Below are 14709 nucleotides of genomic sequence, written 5' to 3'. Positions count from 1 at the left end.
GCTCAGTGTCACACCTCGCAGTATCGTTGGTGCCCACATGGATGAGTAGCATGGGGTAGTAGTCAGAGGGCCAGATAATCCTCGACAATGCCTCCGTAACATCTCGGATACGGGCCCCCGGCAGACAGCATACCTCTCGAGATGAAATGTCTGGGCAACATATGGGTGCCTGTGTCCCCCTCAGAAGAGAGTCTCTGACCACCAGTACCCTACGTTTCCTATTCACAGTGGTGGCAGCAGATCTCCCAGCCTTGGGGGTATGGGGTTTCTCCTCCTCCGATGTAGGAGGTGATTGCTTATCTCCTGTATAAAGAAGAGCATAACGGTTTCCTAGTACCATGGAGGGAGGGTTCAGAGCAGGGGTGGAACAGAGCCTGCTGCCAGAAGTAACCAGCTGCCAGTGTCCACCTCCACCAGTGGTGTATCCACAGTCCTGTGTACCGGGACAGCTACCTCAGCTATCTCCTCATGAAGAGGGTCCAGGAATTTCTCATGGATGCGGGTGCTCCTCAACCTAGCCACCTCCTCCTGTAGCTCTGCCACCTGCTTCCTGAGAGATTCCACCAGCAGGCACCTTTCGCATTGGATGATCTCCCCAGCCTGGATATCAATAAGTGGGAATTGCAAGCCACAGTCCCTGCAAAACCACACCAGGATCTGAGTAGAGGCATTCATGCTCAGGTGCTCTGTCTGGCTACAGGCGCCGGTGGAGGAGACAGGAGCAGGGCTGGCACAGGTGTTGCGGGTCTTCCTGACCATCGTAGGCCTCCCTCTGCCAAACTCCCTCTCAAATTCCCCTGTCTGCAGCTCCTGTCCGCTTCTACGTGGTAGAAGAGCATTGCTGGCTGTTGGTGGCACAGATCAGAATAAAGGATGTGCAGTTAGATGAGCCTCTCATGTTGTGGCTGATGTGATTAGGCCCTGTCATGGTGTTGCTTGTATAGATATATGGACAGAGTTGGAAACTGCATTTGTTGCAGGGATAAGTTCCTGGGTAAGTGTTTCCATGGTGTGTTGCTTCAGATTGGGGGGCAGTCTGTAGGCGAGGACGGGCCTCAACGTATGCCTTCAAGGCAGTGTCACTGCTATGGACATCCGCATGGCCCCCACAATTTGCCAACATTTTTATGACTGATATAGAAATAATATTTCCTTGGCTCCTGGCCCCCAGCACTCTTCCTCTGCTTATGCTGCATTGATGACATCATCCCATGGACCCACAGGAAGGAGGCCCTTGAAGAATTCCACTGGAATTCTGACTTGCTGCTCGCTCAGTTTCTTCTCCCTGTCTGTGGTGGGGTGGGAACACTTCGCTTGCTCCGAAAGTGCACCTGGCCCAGCTTGCTGCTTGTCTGGCCCTGGTTCCATTGTTTGTTAGTTACTGGTTTAGATTTCATTAGTAGCATGGAGGTGTGCTTATTCCCACCTGCTGTGGGCAGCGTGCTACACCACAAGCCCGAGTTAAGGCTTGCGGTGAGTGCATCTCAGATGTGATGTGTGGCTGCTGGAAAGAATTTGGTTCAGGTTAGGTGGTTGTTGGTAGGCGAGGACTTTTGCCCGAACGGGAGCAGCATAGTCTTTCCGCAAGAAGCACTGATTTCTTACAGTAGAACGTCAGTGCTTTTGCGGAAATTCAAGCGGCCAGTGTAGACAGCTGGCAAGTTTTTCTGGAAAAACTGGCCAGTCTAGACACAGCCATTAGGTTCCTGCGTACTGAGGATCTGTGGTCTTCTCAAAATCTGAAAACACATGAAAATGTCAGGGAATTGCACGCTACCCATCTAGCCTCTTCAGCCTTCCTTCCACATATTGAGGGGAAAATCTGCTGGTATTCGCAGACTACATAGCAACTGTGTTTTAAGTAAACAGGCAGGGAGGAGCACATTTGACCTAGCTGTGTTAGGAGGTGATTCACCTAAGTAGGTTTTGTGTGCTCAATGGAGTTCACCTCACTGTTGCTTACTTTCCAAGGGTGCAGAATACTTTGGTAGGTCAGCTGAGCAAGTTCTTCGCTAACTACCATGAGGGGCCATTACACCCAAACATTGCCAGATCCATCTTCTAGCTGTGGGGAATGCAAGTAAAACCAACATAGATGTCACCATTTCAGCCCAGGTTTGTTGTTGCATGCATTCCTATTACTCTGGAAGAACTCCCTTCTGTATAAGAACAGTCATAGCGAGTCAGACCACAGGTCCATCAAACCCAGAATCCTATTTTCTGACAGTTGCAGGTGACCCAGAGGAATCAGATTAGGTAATCATTAAGTGACCCACTCCTTCTTGCTCATTCCCAGATGCTGACAAAAAGAGGCTAGGACACTATCCATGCCCATCTTGGCCAATAGACATTGACGGACGTAACCTCCCTGAATGTAGCTAGTTCTTTTTTGAACCATGTTATAGTCTTAGCTTTCACAACATCCTGGAGCAGAGTTCCACAAGTTGACCGTGTGTTGTGTAAAGAAATACTTCCTTTGATTTATTTTAAGCAAATCAGAACCCCTCTAATCCCATTTCTGCACAGTCACTGTAGTCCAAGACCGTGTTCACCTATAAGAACTAGAGGACACCAAATGAAATTAATGGCTAGCAGGTTTAAAACTAATAAAAGAAAGTTCTTCTTCACACAGTGCACAGTCAACCTGTGGAACTCCTTGCCAGAGGAGGCTGTGAACGCTAGAACTATAACAGAGTTTAAAAAGGAGCTAGATAAATTAATGGAGGTTCGGTCCATTAAAGGCTGTTAGCTAGTGGGTAAGGAATGGTGTCCCTGGCCTCTGTTTGTCAAAGGCTGGAGATGGACGGCAGGAGACAAATCACTGGATCATTGTCTTTGGTCCACCCCCTCTGGGGCACCTGGCAAAGGCCACTGTCGGCAGACAGGCTACTGGGCTAGATGGACCTTTGGTCTGACCCAGTCTGGCCGTTCTTATGTCCTCATACTTACAACACTAGGCTGACATTGGCAATTCTGGTACTTGACATTAGTAATTTGTCAGTCAGACTTCCACTCTCTCTGTCTCATTGGCTCCACATGTGACTTCTGCATTTCATCCCTTGTAGATAATAGAGCTCTTTTTCCCAACCTCATTACCACCAGATTTCTAAAGGGATGGGACACATTATACCCACAGGTGCAAGAACCTGTCTTCTATGGCATCTGACTTGGTGTTCACACGTTAATGAGGCCACCACCACTTTTTGAACCTAGAGTGGGTGTCTGAAAGCTTTAGAGTAAGAGCCTTTATACAGTTTTTCATAAGGTTAAATTATAGAATCCTAGAACTGGAAGGGACCTCAAAGAGGTCAAGTCCAGTCCCTTGTGCATCGTCTAGATCATCCCTGACAGATGTCTGCTTAACCTGCTCTTAAACCTGCACCCGCTCCGAAGGATAAAGACTCAGAACGCCTAGATCTGTTTGGTCATATTCTTTGGCTAGTTTGCAACTCCAAGCAGCAAACAAGCAAGCCCTTACTGCCAGATATGACCTTAACGCATGGCAGACAATGGCCAGGTTTGGCTCTGCGCTGCTGGAAGCCCCTAAGAAAGATTTCCGGGTGCTAGCCAGTGAGGCAGTTACAGTGGCCAGGGCAGCGCTGCAAGCGGTAGATTCTGTAGAGTGGACCATGGCATCAGCTGTGCCCACATCAGCTGTTAGAAGTGGACCTTATCCTCCCTGACTGAATTAACCTCGTTATCTCTAGCCTTACTCTTGATTGGAACTCTTTTCTTATTCCTGTATATTTATTCCTGCCTCTGGAATTTCCACTACAAGCATCTGACGAAGTGGGTCTTTAACATTACATAAGAACGGCCGTACTGGGTCAGACCAAAGGTCCATCTAGCCCAGTATCTGTCTGCCGACAGTGGCCAACACCAGGTGCCCCAGAGAGAGTGAACCGAAGACAATGATCAAGCGATTTGTCTCCTGCCATCCCTCTCCAGCCTCTGACAAACAGAGGCCAAGGACACCATAAACCTTTTTTGCCCACGAAAGCTTATGCTCCAATAAATCTGTTAGGGTATGTCTACACTACAGCGCTAATTCGAACTAACTTCGAATTTGAATTAGTTAATTCGAACTAAGCTAATTCAAACTAACGGATCCAGACTAAAAAGCTAGTTCGAATTAGCGTTTTGCTAATTCAAACTAGCATGTCCACATTAAGTGGACCCTGAAGCGGGGTTAAGGATGGCCGAAAGCAGTGCCGGCAGGGCATCAGATGAGGACTTAGAGCATGGAGCTGCTGCCTCAGGCTAGCCGAGGGCTGTGTTTAAAGGGACCCGATCCCCACCCCGGACAGACAGTTCTTAGGGGTGCCCCGCTTGCAAAGCAGTCCTGGCTTGGATTGCTCGGAGTACCCACACTGGGCACATCACAGCACTCGGCCATCAGACCGGCTGCACTTGCCGCAGGCTGCCATCTGGGGAGAGGGGGCAATTGGGGGGCTGCAGGAGAGCTTCCACCCCCAGAAGCCCACAGAGCCAGCCCAGTCCTCCCCATCGGGGGCTCGTACCCCATTCCTCCCTCACCTCCTTCCACTTACCCTTCCCTAGCCCCCCTTCCTGATGTACAAAATAAAGAAAACTTGTGGTCAAAAATAGAATCTCTATTGAACAAAACTGGGGGAGACTGGGAAAAGGAGATGGGAGAGGGGAAGAGAGAGGGTGGGAGAGGGGAGGGCAACTACAATGATCAGAGGTTTGGAACAGGTCCCATAAGAAGAGAGGCTAAAGAGACTGGGACTTTTCAGTTTAGAAAAGAGGAGACTGAGGGGGGATAGGATAGAGGTCTATAAAAGCATGAGTGGGGTGGAGAGGGTGCATCAAGAAAAGTTCTTCATTAGTTCCCATAATAGAAGGACTAGAGGACACCAAAGGAAAGGAATGGGTAGCAGGCTTCAAACTAGTAACAGAAAGTTCTTCTTCACAAAGCAAAGAGTCAACCTGTGGAACTCCTTGCTGCAGGAGGCTGTGAAGGCTAGAACTAGAACAGAGTTTAAGAGAAGTGAGTTAAAGTCATGGAGGTTGGGTCCATGGAGTGGTATTAGCCAGGGGGTAGGAGTGGTGTCCCTGCCCAAAGTTTGTGGAAGGCTGGAGAGGGATGGCACGAGACAAATGGCTTGGTCACTGTCTTCGGTCCATCCCCTCCAGGGTCCCTAGGGTTGGCCGCTGTCGGCAGACAGGCTACTGGGCTACACGGACCTTTGGTCTGACCCAGGACGGCCATTGTAAGCTCAGGGCTCAGGGTCGGGGGTCTCAGTGGACCCCCTTGATTTTCATGCACACCTGCTCCTGGGAGGCCAGGCTGGCAGCTCACCTGCCCTAGCTGGCCACTTTCCTGTGCCTAGTGCGGAGGTCGTGGGCGAGGTCCATGATGTCCGCACTAGACCAGGTGGGTGCCCGCCTCTTGCGGTCCTGGGCAAGCTCCCAGGAGCCGCCAGCCTGGTCCTGGGAAGAGGGGGAGTGCTGGGTGGTATCGGGTGGCTGGCTCAAGCCGTGGCAGGTGCACGGTCTGCTAGCTGGGTGCTGGCAGGCTTGCACCTGGCACGGGCACCGTAGCCAGCCCGTGCCCCTTTAAGGGCTCCAGGGCCGGGAGGGGGGGCAATAGAGTTTCCCTGGTGTTGGCCAGAGTGTCCACCAGGGAAAGCTGGGGAGGGCTAGCCTCCCACTAGTTCGAATTAAGGGGCTACACACCCCTTAATTCGAACTAGTAAGTTCGAACTAGGCTTAGTCCTAATGCAATGAGGTTTACCTAGTTCGAACTAAGTGCTCCGCTAGTTTGAATTAAGTTCGAACTAGCGGAGCGCTAGTATAGCGCCTATCAAAGTGAATTCGAACTAACGTCCGTTAGTTGGAATTAACTTTGTAGTGTAGACATACCCTAAGTCTATAAGGTTCCACAGTACTTCTCATTGTTTTTTCCTCTTGAGATTGTTTCCTGAGGCTCAGCAAATGGGAGCCCCTCTATTTGCAGAGCACACAAACACTAGATTGTGTGATCTGAAGGAAGACCCTAGGATCTCGCCTGTTCCATGCCAAGAGGTCCTATTCCCGGCAGGACCTGATTCCAGGGAAGTCCTAGTCCTAGTGCAGGAGGCCAAGCAGGCAGTTTCAAGCCACCTCTCAACCTTCCTTGAGCCGGGATGTGCCCTTCAGCAAGCTTCCCTTTTGGGGAACGTACAGCCAGGGATGACCTACCTTCAGACTACCACATCTCCCCACTTATTTTTGTCCCACTTCTGCTCTTTTCTCCAGCCTGGAGAACCATTGCAATATTGCTTTGGGTCTTGGCCAGTACAGCAGATAGCATTGCTATATGCTGAAGCTATCCTCCCCCCCGTTCGTCTTCACGGACTCCTCTCCAGAGGAAGAAGCTTGTCAAGCACGAAGTAGAGCAGCTACTCCAGGAGGTGTTGCTCCATTACATAAATCAGGGATTTTACTCCCATTATTTTTTAATCCCGAAAGCCATGGGATGCCTTTGTCCCATCTAGACCTGCAAGATTTGAACCGCTACCTAGTGAGGCTCAAGTTTTGCATGGGCTCCCTCACTTCAATCATCCCTGACCCAGACCTGGGGGACCGGTATGCCACCCTCAACCCCAAGGAAGCATATTTCCACATTGCAGTCTTTAATATATATATATTTTACAATAATGGAGATGCGTATTTCCTAGAGCTGGAAGGGACCTTGAAAGGTCATCAAGTCCAGTCCCCTGCCTTCATAGCAGGACCAAGCACCATCCCTGACAATTTTTGCCCCAAATCCCTGAATGGCCTCTGCAAGGATTGAACTCACAACCCTGGGTTTAGCAGGCTAATGCTCAAACCACTGAACTATCCCTTCTCCTCTTCAAGGATCACAGGTGATTTCTCCAGATTACGCTAGGTTTGAACCACTATTAATTTATAGTCCTCCCTTTTGGGCTGGCTAAGGTCCCAAGGGTATTCACAAAGTGCATAGTGATGGTAGAGGCTCACTGGAGGCACCAAGGGGTTGAGGTCTACCCTTGTCTTGATGACTGGCTTTCCAGGGGCAGCTGCGAAGCTGAAGTCCACAAGGAAATCGTCCTCCTAGACATGAGCCAGTATCAGGGTCTTCTAGTAATGGACAAAAAGTCAACATTAGTTGTAGTACAGAGACTCCCATTCCTCTGCTCAGTGCTGGATTCAGCAAGGCCAGAGCATCACTGCTTTGAGACAGATCTGAGGCCCTGGTGATGCTCCTAGCACAGGCTCAGCTGTCCCCTGGACCATAGCGAGGATGTGTGTCTGCCTTCTGAGTCCCATGGCGGCATGCACATATGTAGTGCGCCTTTCCAGATTTAGAATGCGTCCCTTGACATTTACCATTCCCATGCAGATACTTCAGTCCCTGAATAGGCAGCGTGTGCCGGAGAATGTCATGTTCAGCACCCTTTTCGGTTGGCTCGACTCTCTATGGCACTGATCGGATGGTGCCCATCTGGGGACACTCCAGATGCAGGGAGAGTGGATCCGGATGAAACGAACCTTGATATAAATGTCAAGGAACTCAGGGCTGTTCAGAGGCCATGCGAAGTATTCGTACCTCACCTGTCGGGCAGGTGGGTCCTCACGGACAAGATGGCACTGGGTTCTAGCTCAACAGGCAGGGAGGGGCCCTCTGCCACAAGATGATTCAGCTCTGGGACTTGTGTGTTTCTCACAACATTTCTCATCTCCCCACAAATGGGCTCTTGACGCAGAAGTAGCCTCTGCACTCTTCCAAGAGTGGGGCTCTCCCCTACAGAGTCTCTTCATGACCAGGCAGAATGCAAAGTGCCCCAGGTTCTGCTCTAGGTTTGGCCTAGAAGAAGGTTCCCTCGCGGACACTTTCCTCTTTCCCTGGACAGAGGGTCTCGTGCATGTTCCCGTCGTTTCCTCTGATCAGCAGGGTCCTACAGAAGCTCAGACTGGATGAGGGGCAAGCAATACACCTTGAACCAGTGTGGCCATGTACACATTGATATGGCTCACTCATGAGTCTCTTAGTGCAGCATGAGACTCACTCATGAGTCTCCTCGACCTCTGCCAGTCTGTACAGATAGGCCGTGTCCTGCTTCCGGGCTTGCTGCTCCATCTCACACTAATTGCTTCATGGCTGAATCCTGAGGAGCAATCCTACTCACTCAAGGAGAGGCAGGTTCCCTTGGAAACCAGAAAGCTGTCCACCAGGTCCACCTACTTGGAAAAGGGACTTGATTCTCAGTCTGAGCTACTCAGAGAGGGATCAGCCCAATCGAGGCTCTACTGCAAACAATTCTTGACTGCTTTCTGCATCTAAAACACGAAGGTTTTGCACTGGCTTCAGTCACGGTATGTCTGGCCGCAATCTCAGCCTTCCGTCTGCCCATCCAAAGTCACTCAGTATCTCCCCAGGATATGACCAGATTCTTAAAAGGTCTTGAGAGGCTCCGGCCTCTCTTCCTCGGTGGGACCTCAACTTGGTCTTTTCTCAGCTGACAGGGCTTCCCTACAAGCCTCTGGCCTCCTGCTTCCTTTCGCTTCTTTCCACTAAGGTGGCCTTTTACGTCAGCCAGGCGAGTGTCCAAGCTCCATGCTCTGATGCTGGAACCCCTATCTACAGCCTTTTCCAAGGATAAGGTGCAGCTTAGACCTCACCTGGCCTTCCTGCCCAAAGCTGTGTCTGCCTTCCACATGGGCCAGGATATCTTCCTTCTGGTCTTCTAGCCCAAGCCCCATAAGTCCAATGAGGAAAGGCGGCTCTATACACTGGACATCAGGGGGACTCTCTCTTTTTACCTGGAGCTAATGAAGCTTTTTGGTAAGTCCTCCCCGCTGTTTGTGTCCTATGCTGAGATTATGAAGGGTCTCCCAGTACCCTTACAGAGGACTTCCAAGTGGATCATCTCCTGTATCAGGATGTGCTATGACTTGGCAGGGGCTCAGCGAACCCCATTGGTGAGAGCTCATTCTGCCAGAGCTCAAGCTTCTTTGGTGGCCTTCCTGGCCACGTTACTATTCAGGACAACTGACAGGCTGTCCCATGATCTTCCAAACATGCCCTCACAGCATGTTATGCCATTACACAACAGGCCAGAGGCGACGCCGGGTTCAGCAGAGCTGTGTTGCTTTCAGCAGGGCCTTACGCTCCCTTACATATGCACATCTCAAACAAGAACGACTCGGGTTCTCGAATGTCATTGCACCACAACCCCTTTCTGCAACAAAAACTACTGCTTGGCCCCAGGAGGGGGACTAAAGCCTAAAGCTTCCCAAGCCTACCGCCCCAGGCAGGGAGGCCACGCCAGTGCACAAGAGCTGCACTCCTTGGCAGGGGACCTGTCACTGAGCCCACCCTGAGGGCATCTCATTTGGCCCTGGGCAATGGGGCTTGGGCTTTAGCTTTGGCCCTGGGAAGTCTAAGCAAGCTCTGGTGGCTCCACTAAAACAAGGTCCTGAGCCACTTTGGCGTCCCAGTGCCCAGTTTGAGAACCTCTGCTCTAGTTCAGCCCCATGTAACTGGGCTCAATGGAATCCCTGGCTGAAGTTCTTGGCCAGTGCCACACCCAGAGTCAGTCTGTGATCAGGATTGTCCCCTCTGACCTTTAATCCTGTGATCTGGAGGCAGGGGAGAAGCCAGCAAGGCCTCCCCTCTCTGCATGTAGTGCAGTGGAGGCAGCTTGTTCCCTGCTGAGCAGAAGGTGCTGAGTCTTTTCCCTGGCAGGTGCAGGTGGCATGGGAGCTGCTGCGTCTGCCGGGGGTTAAAAAAGTCTGGGAATGTTTGCTGTGGGACTTGGGGAAGGGGAGTTTCAGCTCTGGGGAAAGGGGTGCTTGTCTTTACCTTTCCTGCAGGAACCCTGGTGTCTTCACTGTTTCTCTGGTTCTCTCCCCTCTTGGTTCTCCCTGGTGCTGCCCCTCTCCAGCCACCTGCAGCCCTTCGGCCTGCTCATCTGTCAGGCAGGGAGACTCGCTTTGTAAGTGCTTCTTGGTGTGCAGTGTGTGCTGCTGCTCTTAGCACGCTCCTTGGCCTCGCTCTCCCCCAGGCGTGGTATCTGCTGAGCACTGTGCTGTGGGGGAGCAGTTTTCAGGCCAGATCCCAAGTGTCTGGAACAGTGGTGGGCAACCTGTGGCCCAGCCCTAGGACACATTTTGTTACTGTTGGGCACGTGCAGGATTGTCACATTCTGCTGGCTTCCATCCACATAGTTGTGGTTTCTCCGGTAGAACTAAAGTGACACACAAAGCAGGTCGGGTGCGGGCTGATTGCACACGATACTGACCCAGAGAGCCGTGAGCTCCCCTACGTCAGTCACAGCACTACTACGATTCAGTCAGCACCTCCCCAAGCACAGTTAGAGCAACTGCCCTAACCTGGGAGCCTGTGTTCATTGTGACAGTCGTGTGGCTCAGCGAGGTGGAGGACAGCCACACACCTAGCATAGGCTGCCTATTGCTGGGCTAGAAGCTGTTCCCCTTCCATTCCTCTCTGCTAGCTCTTGCTGGGCTGGGGTCTGCGAGCGCTTTGTGGCAGAGAAGCTGTGGTATCACTTGCTTGGCTGGAACTCAGTAGCAAGCTATGAGAGTGCAGGTTAAACCAGGACCAGGACAGGCTAGGCGGGGGAGGGGAACAGATGGGAGTGGGTACCCTGGGATGCCCAGAGTGCACAGGCCCGGAAGAGCTGGAAAGACTGGGCTCAGAGCGCCGGTACTGAACCAAAGGGAGCAAGGGGCCCCAACTAGGACTCAACTTGCATTTTTTTGACTGTTTTCAGGCAACAATAAACTTCATCCCACCACAGGATGAGAGCAAACCAGTAAGTGCTTCTGCCCTCAGATCTGGCATGCTTCCTCCCTCGCAGGACGCTCCCTCTGAGACAGAAAATCTCTTTTCCTAACACTGCGCACTGCCGCCTCGCTCTCTCCGTTCTCCTCACTGCCGCCTCGCTCTCTCCGTTCTCCTCACTGCCGCCTCGCTCTCTCCGTTCTCCTCACTGCCGCCTCGCTCTCTCCGTTCTCCTCACTGCCGCCTCGCTCTCTCCTTTCTCCTCACTGCCGCCTCGCTCTCTCCTTTCTCCTCACTGCCGCCTCGCTCTCTCCGTTCTCCTCACTGCCGCCTCGCCCTCTCCTTTCTCCTCACTGCCGCCTCGCTCTCTCCGTTCTCCTCACTGCTGCCTCGCTCTCTCCGTTCTCCTCACTGCCGCCTCGCTCTCTCCTTTCTCCTCACTGCCGCCTCGCTCTCTCCGTTCTCCTCACTGCCGCCTCGCTCTCTCCTTTCTCCTCACTGCCGCCTCGCTCTCTCCGTTCTCCTCACTGCCGCCTCGCTCTCTCCGTTCTCCTCACTGCCGCCTCGCTCTCTCCGTTCTCCTCACTGCCGCCTCGCCCTCTCCGTTCTCCTCACTGCCGCCTCGCCCTCTCCTTTCTCCTCACTGCCGCCTCGCTCTCCCCGTTCTCCTCACTGCCGCCTCGCTCTCTCCGTTCTCCTCACTGCCGCCTCGCTCTCTCCTTTCTCCTCACTGCCGCCTCGCTCTCTCCGTTCTCCTCACTGCTGCCTCGCTCTCTCCTTTCTCCTCACTGCTGCCTCGCTCTCTCCTTTCTCCTCACTGCCGCTTCGCCCTCCCCTTTCTCCTCACTGCCGCTTCACCCTCCCCTTTCTCCTCACTGCCGCCTCGCCCACCCCTTTCTGCTCACTGCCGCCTCGCCCTCCCCTTTCTCCTCACTGCTGCCTCGCTCTCTCCTTTCTCCTCACTGCCGCTTCGCCCTCCCCTTTCTCCTAACTGCCGCTTCACCCTCCCCTTTCTCCTCACTGCCGCCTCGCCCTCCCCTTTCTGCTCACTGCCGCATCGCCCTCCCCTTTCTGCTCACTGCCGCCTCGCCCTCCCCTTTCTCCTCACTGCCGCCTCGCCCTCCCCTTTCTCCTCACTCCTCACTTTCAGCTTTGCCCTCTCCTTTCTCCTCACTGTTCGCTTTCAGCCTGGTCCTCTCCTTTGCTGGTCCTCTGCTCATTCCTGACCTTGTGTCTTGTTCCTTCTGCTGCCTCCTCTGGTGGCTCTCGCTCCAGTGGTGGTTTCTGTCTTTCGCTTGCTTATTTGCTTCTCTGTTCCCCCTCATGTCCGTGTCTCACATTTGTTCATCTCCATGAAACGTCCCAGGGCGATGGGCTCTCATCTCAGCTCATCTCCACACTCCTACTGTGCCCTCTCATTTCCCTGCCCCTCCCCAATCTGCCATCCGAGTCCTCAGTGGCAGCACTGTTTGCCCTGCTTCACCCACCTGCGAATCCCACCTTCTCCACAGGCCTGTCCTTCCTACCACCTGTTCCTCCTTAGCTCAGCAGCTGCCCTTTGCACTGCAGCCTCGTGTGAGACCTGAGCTTGTGTGGAGCCACTGGGCCCTGCCATGTCCCTATTGCTTGTCTTGTGCTGCCCGTCCTGATCCTGGGGTGTTGGCTGCTATTTGGCAGCTGCTGTTACTTGCCCTAGCATGTAAGAATGGGGGTGTAGGTAATGTTGCCTCTCACTGGGTCAGCAGCAGGGCCGAAGAGCTGCACCTCTCTTGCATGCCAGGGATGTCCTGCTGCCCTAACTTTTATTGTCTCTCCGCTGTGTCTCATCCCTTACTCTGCCTTTTCCCTCTTGTGTGGCATGGGCACCAGCAGACCAAGCCAGGCAGCATCCAGCCTCTCTCCTGGGTGCGACAGAATGCGGCCCCACCTAGTTCGGAGGGCAGGGACAGCCCCAACCCCTTCCAGCAACCTGAGTCATCTGCCGGTGTCCAGAACACTGTAAGTGACCTGTAGCTCCTTCCCAGCGAGCAGTCAGCCTCTTCTTGCTGGTGGTTGTGCATGGCAAGCAAGCTACACAAACCTTCCCAGCCATACCCAGTGGGTTTCAAAGAAATTGCCAGCAGGTCCCGTCTGGTCCCGTAGGAAGACTGCTGGGTGCTCCTTAATCGTGCCTGCACTTGGACCGGCCTTTGTTACAGCCACCTTTGGCTAGCCATGGGGCTGCTGCCTTGGGGAGAACCGCAGCAGAGACAGACAGAATCTCGATTTGCACCAGTGCAGCTTACGTGGGCTTCAAGCAGAGGTGAGAGCACAGTGGCTGCTGGTGGCTTTGCTTGTCTGTGCCAGGAATTGCAGCAGTGGCTGAAATCCCCAGGGCTGATAGAGCTTGGACTTTCATGAACTAGGCCTTTCCAAACTCATAGTCCATTTTGGTCAGTGTTGCAGTCATAGGATTTTAAAAAGAATAAATGTGATTTCATGTATTGAAATCTGAAATTGTAAATTGTACCCCCAACTGGTATCCCCCTTAACATCTGTATAATAATGGGGAAACGACTGGATTTCACTGGGGGACACCAGATTTCATGAGGGGAGGGTGGGGAGACCAGAGTTTTTTGCGGCTGTGAATTTGGTAGGGTTCTCTCTAACAGGTGCTGTGTTCTCTTAAGGTATAAAGCCTTTCAAAGCCTTTGCTCCCACGTTCTCTCACACACACCCAGCTTGTGGCTGTTACCTCGCTGTCTGGCCCTACCCCCTTCACCGAGGAGCATTGCACCACTGCTGATCCGCACAATGATCGCCAGTGTGGTCAGGCACAGAGGGATCTCTGCATGTCTCTATGGCCTGGACACTAGCAGCCCAAACAGGAATTGCCACATGAGAACACCGATCCACTTGCAGCATGGACATAGGCCAATAGGCCTGTTACTCTTTTTCGCAGTGCCCAGGTGGCATTAATGAAAACCTGGAGAGAGACCCAGCCTGTCTCAGAGTCATGTAATGAATTGAACAGACTTCCCTGTCTGGGCCCAAATGAGATCCAGGCTGAAGTGCCAGAGTTCAAGTGATTCAGATATTTTTAAATCTCTTTCCAAGCGTGGCGGGCTATCATTCTCCCTGGACAGAAGGAAAGGCAACCAAGCAAGAGCAGACATCAGCAGTTGGAACAAAGAGAAGGGCTGCAAACAAGCAAGGCTGAGGAAATCAAATGCAAGGGGCTGAGGAAGCAAGAAAAGAGGGAAAGAATTAAGTGTGGAATTGAAATGGAGATGCCAGCCCCACCAGTGAGAAAAGCTCTTGCCCCCGTTGTCATGTGGTCCTGAGCAGGGAGCCACTCCCTGTATGGGAAGGAAAGGGCTGGGAGCAGAGGGGTTGTCTGTAGGCAGTCAGTGCACAGTACATGAGCACATGGGCTCCCCTTTCAGAGGAGAGGGAGAAGCCAGAGTAGAGGGAGGCAACGGTGAAGTGGAGGCAGGAAGTCAAGGCATTGGTTGGAGGCAGCACGTTCACTGGCTGTTGTAAAGGGAAGGGGGAAGTGGCAGAGGAGGAGAGGGTCACAGGTAGATTTTTATGCTGAGGGACTAGAATGTGGTTGTTTTGTGAGGGGTGTGAGAATTGGGCTGAGGTGTGCTCAGTACTAGTAGGAGGACTGGAGAACCCCACAGGAACCGTCAGCGAAGGGGTGTGTGGGCACGTTCTCACGCAAGGTGAAGTAGGAGTGCAGTAGCCCTGATGGGCCTTCAGACGGGGCTAACTGGACAAGTACCAGAGCCAAGGCTGAGCTGTTGGGTAACCTGCCGTCTGGCATCGCCAAGCCAGACTCAGGAGCTCGAGTCAAGTGTGCAGCTACCCAAACAGCCCATAAGCAGGTGTGGCTGAGCCAAAATCCCCGAGGAGCCTGACAGCAGCACTGCCACCTGTGGACCCCCACTGAA

The 14709-nt window shown here is 52.8% G+C and overlaps 1 protein-coding gene across 45 annotated transcripts in view; it reads left to right on the top strand.

The window, feature by feature from the left end:
• SCRIB (scribble planar cell polarity protein) overlaps positions 1-14709 on the top strand; it is a 263350-nt gene that overhangs the window by 187339 nt on the left and 61302 nt on the right. For 21 of the 45 annotated variants that reach the window (XM_075919866.2, XM_089776049.1, XM_089776052.1 and 18 more), the window contains 3 exons: positions 9915-9965; positions 10764-10805; positions 12644-12772. The exons of 6 other annotated variants lie outside the window; for them this stretch is intronic. In XM_075919866.2, coding sequence (XP_075775981.2) covers positions 9915-9965; positions 10764-10805; positions 12644-12772 — 222 coding nt within the window. The remainder of the gene's footprint in view (positions 1-9914; positions 9966-10763; positions 10806-12643; positions 12773-14709) is intronic. 18 more of the 45 variants (XM_075919874.2, XM_089776059.1, XM_075919890.2 and 15 more) reach the window with 7 other exon arrangements.

This window comes from Pelodiscus sinensis, chromosome 2 (genome assembly GCF_052426305.1).
Source record: "Pelodiscus sinensis isolate ZL-2025 chromosome 2, ASM5242630v1, whole genome shotgun sequence".
Taxonomy (NCBI): Eukaryota; Metazoa; Chordata; order Testudines; family Trionychidae; genus Pelodiscus; species Pelodiscus sinensis.
Note: the sequence above shows the minus strand (reverse complement) of the source record. Positions and strands in the feature narration are given on the sequence as shown.